Consider the following 13,625-nt stretch of genomic DNA (forward strand, 5'->3'; position numbering starts at 1 on the left):
TCCTAAGCCATAAAAGGTGGATGTCAAAGGTCAAATTTTGCAATATTGTTGAATTATTAGTATACTAATACTCACTTCGAAAGAATTATAACGTACAGGAAAACTAGTCGCATAGCTTTACAACTAATTTATTTTTCATATTCTTGTAACATGTTTCTAAAAGCCCTTGGAGATTCTGTTTAGAACCCATCAAATGTAAGATATTTTTTAACTAAAAATATATTTTTTTAAATATTATAATTTTTATGTTTTGAAAATTATGTAAAATTTTGATTTCTGTGTTATCTTTTCCAAATTTTTTACTCGAATTGGTACGACTTTAATATAGACCTGTAAATTATAAACATAAATTTTAGTTTTCAATGTTATTTTTCAAAAATATTTAAAATGTTTCGACTAAAACGAACATTAACATTTCAAACCATAATTTTACGATTTAAAATAGGAAAATTAATATAAGAGTAGGAGATTTCTATGGGGGATAGGAACAATTATGGGCCGATCTCCATAAAATATGGGAGAGATATTTTAGTTCCCTAAAAACTTGTTTACGTCGAATTTCGTTGCTTTTCTATCATTTTGAAGCAAGTTATAAATATAAAGTTATTTTCTGTCGTTTTCTGAGAGGGACCTTATATAGTGGGTAGGGTCTATTATGGACCGATTCTCATAAAATTTAGTAGGTAGATTTTGGTTCATATAAAACTTGTTTGTGTGAATTTCATTGACATACTGATGTTTTTAAACTAGCTGTGACTGTTTACACTATTTTTCGGGAGCCACTTGTATGGGGGCTATGTATGCGAAAACATAGGATATATGAGATTTAGTTACTTAAGACAGTTGACCTTATATGAGAGCTATGACCAATTATGAATTCATTCGAAAATTTTTTTTTCAGAATGATTTGTATATATGTACACAAAATATACTCATGTCAATTTTTATAGTCATATCTATTTTGTCAATGAAATATGTTCGTCAAAATAATTTTTGGAAATGGACCTTATATGGGAGACAAAAAAAACTTCCAAAGTGATTTTTATATAGAAAAAACTTATTTATGCAAATTTTTTTTCGATATTGTTATTTATGAATGAAATATATGATTTTCATAAGTGCATTTTGCATGAACAATTATAGACCGATCCGGAAATAATTGGTAGAGAACACAAAAAACATATTTATAATAAATAATATGTGACAAAATTCATAGAATTATCTCTGGTAGTTTTTGAAAAAACTACTCGAGAATTAGGAAGGAGTCTAAAATGTTTACTCGTTGCTTTTTACGTTGTGAACCGATTTTTTTGAATTTTTTTATACCAAACTGCTTAGGAACATAGTGAACATATGGATGATTTCCGTTGCTTAATTTTACAATGAGCGTATTTATCACCATTGATGGTGGTGGAGAGTATAAAATTATCGGGAAAATTAAAAAAAAAATTAAACCAAAATATCTCTTGAAGGTAAAGAGGTAACCCACATATCTACATAAGCGTATTGTTGTAGATCATATCAAGTAGTAGTTATATTTTAAATTTCATCAAATTTCGGATCATAAATTGATTTTTGGCCGCACATGATCACCTACAACTGTCAATCAATTCAAAAATACATAGCAAAAAAAGTAATAAACTATAGTCGGGCGTGGCCATCCATATGATACCCTACTCCAATTGCGAATAGTAAATGTGATTCATTTTAAATAATAAAGCATTTATGTTGAATCTTACATAGGTTCCAAATAATGTCTTCTCATTTACGGTTGTATGCTGACTAGGAGAAATAAAATACGAATTTCAATAATTTTGAACAGCCTTCGTCATTAGATCCAGAGAAGAGTATGTGACAAATTTTAACAAATTCGACATAGTATTATAGTTAGGAGATAAAAGTTCCAAATCGAAAGGTCCGGTTGTATGGGGGCTAGTGCATAAATTGAGCCGATCCTTATAAAATTTATTATTGGGAATTATGTTTATATAAAACTTATTTGTGCCAAATTTCTAAGTGATACTACGAATATGTGGTCATTTAAGTCATTTTCAGAAGGGGACTTTGTATAGCGGCTAGGGACAAATGAGGCCCTATCATCACGAAAATCGACAGTGTTATTTATAATTATCTCAAACTAAATTACACATTATGAGCTAAAAGGCCCAAATCGGAAAGTCCGGTTATATAGAGGCAAAACTTTGGCCAATCCTTATAAAATTTGGCGAAGCTTATGTTTATATACAACTTTTTTGTGCCAAATTTCATCGAGATACTAGTGTTTATAATTGAATTGTGGACATTCAATTCATTTTCTGAAGCGGATTTTGTATGGGGACTAGGGTCAAATAACGCCCGCTCTTTACTAAAATTGCTAGAATTATTAAAACTTATATTAAACTGAATTTTGCCAAATTTTGTAGAGATAGTTAAGCATTTAACATAATTATGAGGGCAAAAGCTTTATTCGATCCGGTAGTATGGGGGCTAGGTGAAATAATCCACCGATTGCAACCATTTTCAATAGCGTTCGTCCTTGGAACAAAAGATGCTTACGTTCCAAATTTCATCAAATTATCTCAAAAATTGTTTTTTGCAATGGCAACATTTTAGCTAAAATTAAAAAAAAAGACTTTCCCCTTGTAAATGCACCTCAAAACATCAGAGACGTTGCGGCACCTGTTAACGTATCCTATTGGCTTATTTTCTTGCATATCATTTTACAACCTCAAGGGGGGCGAGGAGACATTCGAAACTTTTTTTTTATTACTTTAGTGTCCATACAAAGTATACATACATTTGTATGCAACCAATTTAAACATCATAAATTATAGTAATTTCAATATATTTATTGTTTTAACCAGTGATTAAAATTACTAATATATTAGTAACCAAAATGCATATTTTCTCCTATGCATACGTATGTAATATTAAAATATAAATATATTTTATGAATATAATATATTTAATTGCTACCATTCGAAATATTTCTAGTATTTTTGCTAAAAATATTTACCCATACAAACTATTGCATATTACAGCTTACAGACAAATATAAAATGTTTTCACATACAATATATTACGCAGCAACTCGCTAACATATTTATAATACCCACATATATTTCATATGGCTTGCCTATAATATTAAAATATTTTCCTACACAAATTATTCGAAGTCAACAATATTGAAGCCATGCAAGCAGTAATATACGAACATGAAATGTACGCAAGCAGAGCATATATGTGCCGACGAAAACACGAAACAAAACGATAGTCGCGACTATCAGGTTACAATATTTTTACTATCAAACTTAAATATTATTTACTATAGGAAATGACTTATGGTCTAAAATTTAACATTTCATGTTGAACTTGAAAAATTATAAAATGTGAAAAATGTATGCAAGATATAACCAAATTTTATTTAGAAAATAATTGAAAACGTTTATATCTATGTATGTTTTATGTATATTATGGGAAAAATGTATGCATGAAATAACCAAATTTTAATTAGAAAATTTTTGAATTGAATTATTGAACGTATGTATTTATTAAATTTATGTTTAATTTTTATGTGGAGTATTAAAATGTATGTATTTGTATTGATTGTAATATAATTAGAAAAAAATTATATAAATACTTAGAGGATCATATGAATGTAAAAATATATTCAAATATGCAACACCATTTATATCTGGTTTTGTATATACATATGTATGTATGTAAGTATGTGTGAAACAATAACAAAAAACACATTCGTCATAAAAATGACCTGTAACAGCACTTTTCTTTCCTACTTTTCACGCACATTCCATAACGGTGGATTACGATAGGTCATTTTTTCCCTGAATTGGTGGAGGGAAGAAGATATGTACGTGTGATGCAAAAATACATTCGTCATAAAAATGACCTGTAGTAGAAATTCTCTTCCTACTTTATCATTTTACGCACATTCCTTAACGATGGTTTACGCAAGATCCTTTTTTTTTGCTTTACTTGAATTTGTGGTGGGGAGAAGAGGAAAGAAATATCATTATTATTTAGTCTCTCTCATGCAAATTCAAAAGGTTGGCAATGGCATATGCAAATTTATTAACACCTATATATTTTTTTCTTCGCGCCTGTTCATTCATTATTGTAAGATAATTGAGTGTATGTAATAATAATTTATAGAAATGTGACACATGCATATGAAAAACATACTTGTATATGTATGTAATACACTCATACATTTTTGTTGTTTTAACCTTTCACAATGTAAAATTACAAAAACAAATTTTTATGTTTTTATGTCCCCTCTTAATTTTTTGCTATCCTGTTACAAATTTCTAAAATACCTATAATTTCCTTCATTATTGATCATTTCATAGACACTACTTATGCATTACTACCTGTTTACAAACTTATTGTCATCCTGTTACAAACAATATGTTTAAATATAGCCTGTAAAAACAATTTTTTACATATATACATATTTGAATATATTTTTACATTCATATGATCCTCTAAGTATTTATATAATTTTTTTCTAATTATATTACAATCAATACAAATACATACATTTTAATACTCCACATAAAAATTAAACATAAATTTAATAAATACATACATTCAATAATTCAATACAAAAATTTTCTAATTAAAATTTGGTTATTTCATGCATACATTTTTCCCATAATATACATAAAACATACATAGATATAAACGTTTTCAATTATTTTCTAAATAAAATTTGGTTATATCTTGCATACATTTTTCATATTTTATAATTTTTCAAGTTCAACATGAAATGTTAAATTTTAGACCATAAGTCATTTCCTATAGTAAATAATATTTAAGTTTGATAGTAAAAATATTGTAACCTGATAGTCGCGACTATCGTTTTGTTTCGTGTTTTCGTCGGCACATATATGCTCTGCTTGCGTACATTTCATGTTCGTATATTACTGCTCGCATGGCTTCAATATTGTTGACTGCGAATAATTTGTGTAGGAAAATATTTTAATATTATAGGCAAGCCATATGAAATATATGTGGGTATTATAAATATGTTAGCGAGTTGCTGCGTAATATATTGTAAGTGAAAACATTTTATATTTGTCTGTAAGCTGTAATATGCAATAGTTTGTATGGGTAAATATTTTTAGCAAAAATACTAGAAATATTTTGAACAGAACCATTTTTTAAATATGCATATTTTTAAATATGAGGTAAATGCATATTTATTGCAAAGTCAAAAATAAAAATATAAAAGCATCTACTAATATTTAAACTCTGGTTTTAACAAAATATAAATAAATAATTAAATAAATATTTTTTTTAATTAGTAAAAATTGTTCTGTTTTTAAATAAACTTTTTTTAACATTTTTGAACGAACGAACACTTGTTACCAACGGGGATAGGGAGGATTGTTATAACCATAATTACATCCATTATTATATGCTCCATTGTTGTTGTAGTAAGCACCGTTATTATAATATGGACCTTGACAGGGGGCACCGGGATAAGTTGCGGCTGGTGTTACGACCACCACTTCAGTGCGAGGCGGGGGAGGTGGAGGATAGTATGGACGATTCCAACCGGGAACAATATCAATCTCGATACCTGGACGATGATGGTGATGATGATGACGATGGCGATATGGATCCTCATAGTATGGTGGTGGTGGCATAGTGATTGTTTTAACAGAATTCAATTCTGTACGTCGCGTTAAAAAAATTTTTTTACCTGGATGTTTTGAACGAAGCGAAACGTCAAATTATCCAAAATACACTGTGTAATAAACTGATTTTCATATTTTTATTAGCCTTAAACAAATATTTTTGTTTTTATTCTGATAATACATACGAAAAGAAAATCACATTCCAGTGACTCGCTTCCAGTGTTTGTATTTGCTGATTCGATTTATTAATCGATCATATGTTCCAAAAGCAGTGAGTGATAAGGAAATAAATGTTTTTGCGTCTCAAATATGACTCACTACAGCAAAAATAATTATATTGAACAAAAACAAAAATTGTTATTATACATACAGATATTTGTGTTTAGATAAGAATGCAAAGGTAATTTTTGGACTTCAATTCACATAAGATAATATTTTTTCTAACACATGTTTCGAATAGGTAAATGTCTACATTCTCGTACATATTATAATTTCATAGGAATAATTCAGTTGTTTTTCAATAGAAATAGTTATCATAGTTTGAACTATTTAAAACAGTAGCGTTATTATAAATCAAATTTTTCGATAACCACAAACATAACAAAATATATGTGTTTTTTTAAATAACCATTTAAAAGTTAGTACTTAGGTATAGCCAGCAATTCCTGTCCTACACAAGAGGGCTCAGTATTAGGTTTGATCCTATTATCGGATTTATAGAGCGTCCAAATCCCCCATGTTTTGCCGATTTTTGTAATCATTGACCCCAGCCATAACTCTCTTATAAACAATAGTATTATGTTCAAATTAGGCATAAGTGAGTTTTATATAAAAGTAAATCTAACCATAAAATTTAAATCCTAGTTCCCATATAACACCTCTATTTTATTTTTATCAATAAATTGCTTAAGTATGTTAATCGGTCGACCATGCACGACTGTATTTTCTTACATCTTTTGTATTTGTATAAGCTATTGTATCCCAGCAAAAACAAAGCGAAGTACTTCCAAAAGAATAACATTTATCACCACTTCAAAAGTAGCAATCCGTGAAATTTTTTACCTTCTGTGTAAGTGATGCTTAATGACTTCCGAAGAAGCGAAAATAATTCTAGTTTTTTAATGCTGAAGATATTTTTTTTGTTCTTACATTTTTGCGAGATAAAACATTTTATTTTTGGGCTTCGGTTTTAAATGTATCTATTACCCTTATTAATGTTAATATTATTTAAGTCAAATTAATTGTATTCCATATTAATACAATTTCACTTCCGAATACTTCAAAAAATAGCATAAAAAATACTTCTTTACAATGACTTTAGAAGTAGTGAAATTGGAATCAAATAAAAAGGACATCCCTCCTATGAAAAGCCTGTGTTAAAATCATCACTTTTCGGTTCTTTTTCAGTACATCCATGAAGAAAATTCTGCAACATAAATATCATAAAGGAAAAAAATGTAGCGTTCAACATGTCGCGTTCGAACATGATTGTTATTAAATTAAAAGAAAGTATAAATAATTTTTGGGTAAAATCCATTACCATATCAAGGAGACATCAGTTAACAACATTTTAAAGTATGTAAGTCTCATTGAAATACTACCTCAGTAGTGGAATTCAGTAACTTTCAACGAATCGACAATTGTTAAAAATGTCGACAATATTTATTGTTTGCAGTAACGATTCAGTTATTCACTAAAAGCTTTAAACAATTGCTTGTTAAAATTACAGTCAATTGGCATCTCTGTAAAAAATAACGAAAAGCACAAAGAAGAACAGCAAAAAAAATTAATTTCTGTCAGAAAAAAATATTTTTGAAACAAAATTTATATTTTTCCAAAAAATTTCATATTTTTTGAATGGCTTTATATAGGTACGACTTTCCTACACGATACACAAAAGAATTCGCGGGACACACTTGCCCGACTTTTTATCGATTGGATAAACAACATAAAAATTTAGCTAACGGCAACAGCTGTCGAAACGATAACGAATATCGTTTAAAAATTTTACTGAATATCAAAATCGACAATTTTTTGTTTAGTACACTAAACGTTTCAATAATTGTTAAAAAAGTTTACTGAATTCCACTGCAGGTTTCGCAGAAATCGATAGAATTGTTGTCCACAAAAATATTTTTTTTTGTAGCGTACGAATACCCTAGTTCTTTGTAATAATCAGAGAAAAGAAAAATTGCCCAAAATCAAACTAAGAACAAATTATAGGGCTAATTAAAAGCTATAAGTAACGCGTATTGCCAAAATAAAAATTTGTTTTATTTTTACATTTTGTCACTTTAAATGTGTTCAACTGTCGCATTCGACATTATGGATATGCCCATATGTATACAACGAAAGAATATACTTTAGAGATCTTTCATTTGATAAACATACATATGTGTGGACGTTTAACAAAACCACTTATCTCAACATAAAGGAGTTTTTGTTATTTTTTGGTTAGTACTATGAGATAGTAGTCGAATTTTACTCCAACAGATTTATTAATTAATGAAATATGAGCTATGACCAATTTGGGGCCTATGTGGAAAAATTTCGTAAAGTGATTCATATGTACACAAAACATATTTGTGTTCAAGTTTATCAAGATAGCTTTATTTAATAATGAAATATGGGCGTTTAAGTAATTTTTTGAAGTGGACCTTATATGAGAGCTATTTCCAAATATGAACCGATCCAGAAAATTTGGTAGAATGATTTATATGCACATAAAACATATTCAAGTCGAGTTTTATCCCTACCGCTTTAGAATTCAATGAAATATATGCGTTTAAGTGATTTTCGGAAGTGGACCTTATATGGGAGCTGTGACCAATTATGGGCCTATCCAGAAATAATTTTGCAGAGTGATTCATGAAATGCGTTTAAGTGATTTTCGGAAGTGGGCCTTAAGTGGGCCTAATTGTACACAAAACATATTTAAGTCTAATTTTATACCTATAGCTTTAGAATTCATTGAAATATGAGTGATTCATATATAGACAAAACATATTTGTGTCGAATTTTATCATGATAGCTTTATTTGACAATTTGAGCTATGACCAATAATGGACCGATACGGAAAAAAATTTTGTAGAATGATTTACATATCTGTACACAAAACATGTTTAACTCGAATATTATCACAATAGCTTTATTATCAACGAAATATGTGCATTTAGATGATCTTCGAAAATGGACCTTATATGGGAGCTATGACCAATTGTGGACCGACACAAATCTATGTTGGTAGTATGATTTCTGTCCATATTATATTTGCAAGTGCAAAATTTTGTGTTTGTACCGATATATTTGATAGAGTTATTAACTAATCTATGGGACATGGGCTTTGGGAAATATTGGATCAATTGTTATGATTTTGAACAAACTTGATCCCTGGCAGAAAAAAATAATGTGTTACAAAATTTATCGAAATATATTTGGTAGTTTCCGAGAAAACTACTTAAGAATTGAGAAAAAACGTAATTTTTTTCGAGGTAGTATGAAATCATAACTTTTTACGTCGTGAATCGATTTTGCTGATTTTCAATACCAAACTGCTTAGGATAATAACAAATATTTCTGGTGAATTTGATTGATTTACCTTCCTTAGTTTTAACGTAAGAATGTTTAACACAGACAGACGGGCATAACTAAATCAACTCAGAGTGAATAAGATGAATATTTCTTGGTGTTACATACGGAATGACAAAATTATATACCCTCCATCACCACGGATGGTGGTGGAGGGTATAAAAACTAAAGGAATTTAGAATAAGCTAGAATTACCTAAGAAATAATTTCCTAATAATAATGTAAATCAGACCAGATCTAAAGTTAAAATCTTTTGAAATGTTAAAAATAAGTTCGGACCATGTTTTATTAAAAAAATATTAATAAAAATGTTCATTTTTGGATTTTTAAATAGAACTTTTTCAATAGTGAAAACCCCGTTTCTTCTGAATTTGAAATTACAAATATACGTATCAATTAATAAAAAACAAGTTAGAGTGCTAAATTCGGCTGAGCCGAATCTTAAATACCCTCCACCAGCTACTTTTATATTAAGACTTTTCTAATTGGTCAAATATTTGTAGAAATAAGTTATCTCATGTCTTTAATTGAAAAATCCCAAGATTTAAACAGCTTAAACCTATTACAATTCCAAGATTTATTGAACATTACAAACGCAATTTTCTTTATATTTTTATAGCGCTTAGCAATATTTAGTAATTTGCATGTATTTCAAAATACATATATATAATCTACACAAATTGATAATGCAACTAGTTAAATACGGTTAAAGTGCTTTCAGGGGCAGGACCTAGATATGACCAATTATAGTCCGATCGTAAAAAATTCTTTAAGCTAAATTTCTGTACATAAAAGCTATATTTCAGTAAAATTTTATATATATATTGTAATTTAGTAATAAGTAATGTGTGTTTAAGTGATTTTCGAAAGGGAACCTTGTATGGGACCGACCGCACCCATGTTATGAGCCGATCGTGAGAAATCTTGAAATAGAATTTTTGTATACAAAACTAATATTTGTGGCAAATTTTGTATCAATAGCTTTATTTGGTAATGAGTAATGTGCGTTTAAGAGATTTTCGTAAAAGGACCTTGTATGAGAGCTATGACGAATTATATATAAAAACAAAATTTCAAAATTCTGTAACTATATCATTATTTGGTAATGAATATTGTGCATTTAAGTGATTTTCTGGAGGGGACCTAGTATGAGAGCAATGACCAAATATGGACCGATCGTAAAACAATTTTATAGTGTAATTTATGTATATAAGAGCAATAATTTTGCTAAATGTATGATATCAATATTTGGTAATGAATTATGTGCGTTTAAGTGATTTTCGGGAGGGAACCTTGTATGGGAGCTATGACCAAGGTTGGACTAATCGTGAAAAAATTTTGAAATAACATTTATGTGTACAAAAATAGTATTAATGCCAAATATTTTATGGGTATCACTATTTCCTAATGAAAGGCACCTTGTATAGCAGCTATGATCAATTATGGACCGATAGGAAAACAATTTCACAGTAATATTTCTCTGTATATGAGCAATACTTCTGCCAAACTTTATAGTTAGTAATGAGTTATGAGCGTTTAAGTGATTTTCGGGAGGGGACCTTGTATGGGAGCTATGACCAATTATGGACCGATCGGAAAAAAATTTCACAGTAATATTTCCGCGCATATGTGCAATACTTGTACCAAATTTTATATGGATATCCTAATGTAGTAATGAGTTATGCGCGTTTAAGTGATTTTCGTGAGGGTACCTTGTATGGGAGCTATGACCAATTATGGACCAATCGGAAAAAACTTTCACAGTAATATTTCTATGCATATGGGCAATACTTATACCAAATTTTCTATGAATATCTTAATTTAGTAATGAGTTATGCGCGTTTAAGTGATTTTCGGGAGGGGACCTTGTATGGGAGCTATGACCAATTTTGAACCGATCAAAAAAAATTTTCACCGTAATATTTCTATGCATGTGGGCAATTTTTATACCAAATTTTATATGGATATCTTAATTAAGTAGTGATTTATGCGCGCTTAAGTGATTTTCGGGATGGGACCTTGTATGGGAGCTATGTCCAATTATGGACCGATCGGAAAAAACTTTCACAGTAATATTTCTGTGCATATGGGCAATACTTATACCAAATTTTATATGGATATCTTAATTTAGTAATGAGTTATGCGCGTTTAAGTGATTTTCGAGAGGGGACCTTGTATGGGAGCTATGACCAATTATGGACCGATCGGAAAAAACTTTCACAGTAATATTTCTATGTATATGGGCAATATTTATACCAAATTTTCTATGAATATCTTAATTTAGTAATGAGTTATGCGCGTTTAAGTGATTTTCGGGAGGGGACCTTGTATGGGAGCTATGACCAATTTTGAACCGATCAAAAAAAATTTTCACCGTAATATTTCTATGCATGTGGGCAATTTTTATACCAAATTTTATATGGATATCTTAATTAAGTAGTGATTTATGCGCGCTTAAGTGATTTTCGGGATGGGACCTTGTATGGGAGCTATGTCCAATTATGGACCGATCGGAAAAAACTTTCACAGTAATATTTCTGTGCATATGGGCAATACTTATACCAAATTTTGTATGGATATCTTAATTTAGTAATGAGTTATGCGCGTTTAAGTGATTTTCGGGAGGGGACCTTGTATGGGAGCTATGTCCAATTATGGACCGATCCAGAAAATTTTTTTCCGAAAAAATTCTATTGACATAAGATTTTAATTTGTAAAATTTTGTGAAGATATCGTCATTGTGATGGAAGTTATTAACGAAAAACCCATTTTCCGGGAATATGTACTTTTGTATGGGAGGTATATGAAATTGTGGACCGATTCTGGCAATTTTCTGCACGAATCAAGATCTGGTGTAGAAACGAATGTATGGTGATTTTCATGGAATTATCTTGCATAGTTTTGGAGAAAAATACATTAGAATGTGTAAAAAATGCTTATTTTTTTCGAGGTTGTTTCAAATTTTGATTCATAACTTTTCCCGATGTGAACCGATTTTGCTCATTTTTAATACCAAACTGTACCGGATAACAATGAATATTTTGGGTGAATTTGGTTAAATTACATTGCTTCGTTTTAACGTGAGCGTGTTTTACGCAGACAGACAGACGGACGGAGGGACGGACAGACGGACATAGCTAAATTGACTCAGAATTTCATAAGGACCCAGAATATATATACTTTGTTGGGTCTCAGATGAATATTTCTTGGTGTTACACACGGAATGACAAAGTTATATATACCCTCTATCACCACTGATGGTGGTGGAGGGTATAAAAATATACATAAAACGCAATTTTTTCAGTTAACCTATATCTAAATAAACATGTATTTTATTGAATCAAAGTATAAACTTTAGGCATATAAATAGAAATTCGTGGTAATTATTTATGGAACAATTAATAATTCGGGTTGTGATAATGAGCTGGTGGAGGTCCTGATGGCGGTACATAGTAACCAGCTGGTTGACCCTGTGGATATGATGGTTGTTGATTTTGACCAGGCGGCATAACTACGACTACTTGAGAAGCAGGAGGTGGCGGTGGTGGATGATGATGACGACGTCGCCATGGGGGAATAATTTCAATTTTTATTCCTGGACGATGATGATGGTGGTGCGGCGGAGGTGGTGGATGACACGGTTGAAATGGTGGAGGTTGACATGGTGGACCGCACTGTGGTTGAGGAGGTGGCACCATATTTTCAATCCGTTAAAATTAAATTAAATACTTTTCAAATAGTTTTTTAACTAATGCGTTTAAAACTTTTTATCAGTTTAAATAATTGTTTCTACCAGTATTAAAGTCTTAACTGTTAAATGTCTGCCAGAAGACTATTCGAATTACGTATATTGATTTCAAATATTATTGTAACTCTTCAAATGTTCAAATGTTTTATAAATTAAACCCACCGAACAATATTGATAAATGGTGTTGTTTGACACTTATCAATCAGTTGTGCAGATAATAGAAAAAGCGATAATAATTTTAGATTTGATATAATATTAAATTGCAATGAAAGTACAAAAATATGTAAAATTGAATAAATGTTATTATCAGAAATTGCTATAAACTTCCAGAGTTATTATTATACCATTTCCAAAAGATAACGTATTTCAGGTATTTGAAATATGTATGTATGCATGTATACCTACATATTTTGCAAATGCCATCCAGTGAAAACTAAATAAACATAAACAACTATAAAAGTAAACAGTATTAGCCCATTTTATTTGTTTTCTAAATCGTTAAATGTTTTAGCCAATTATTCACGGAATAGAATACAACAAGTATTCAGTTTTAAAACTCATGCCAAATTATTTTACCGTGATTTAGTTTAGGCCCCTATCGGGCATCCTGTTCATGGATAAAGTTG

The 13,625-nt window shown here is 29.9% G+C and overlaps 2 protein-coding genes across 2 annotated transcripts; both read right to left on the reverse strand.

The window, feature by feature from the left end:
* Positions 1-5,313: 5,313 nt before the first annotated feature.
* Positions 5,314-5,799, reverse strand: LOC119616083 (uncharacterized protein DDB_G0272718). Its single transcript, XM_037972245.1, has one exon. The coding sequence runs from the start codon at positions 5,670-5,672 to the stop codon at positions 5,388-5,390; it is 285 nt and encodes a 94-aa protein (XP_037828173.1). The 5' UTR covers positions 5,673-5,799; the 3' UTR covers positions 5,314-5,387.
* Positions 5,800-12,546: 6,747 nt separating this feature from the next.
* On the reverse strand, positions 12,547-13,135 carry LOC119616082 (neural Wiskott-Aldrich syndrome protein). Its single transcript, XM_037972244.1, has one exon. The coding sequence runs from the start codon at positions 12,947-12,949 to the stop codon at positions 12,650-12,652; it is 300 nt and encodes a 99-aa protein (XP_037828172.1). The 5' UTR covers positions 12,950-13,135; the 3' UTR covers positions 12,547-12,649.
* Positions 13,136-13,625: the final 490 nt, after the last annotated feature.

Source organism: Lucilia sericata, unplaced genomic scaffold (genome assembly GCF_015586225.1).
Source record: "Lucilia sericata isolate MDLA Ls3-8-SP2 unplaced genomic scaffold, ASM1558622v1 Contig000056F_arrow, whole genome shotgun sequence".
Taxonomy (NCBI): domain Eukaryota; kingdom Metazoa; phylum Arthropoda; class Insecta; order Diptera; family Calliphoridae; genus Lucilia; species Lucilia sericata.

Excerpts from the sequence above, each read along its gene's own strand:
- LOC119616083 (XM_037972245.1), bottom strand. The coding sequence starts at position 5,672 with ATGCCACCACCACCATACTATGAGGATCCATATCGCCATCGTCATCAT.
- LOC119616082 (XM_037972244.1), bottom strand. The coding sequence starts at position 12,949 with ATGGTGCCACCTCCTCAACCACAGTGCGGTCCACCATGTCAACCTCCA.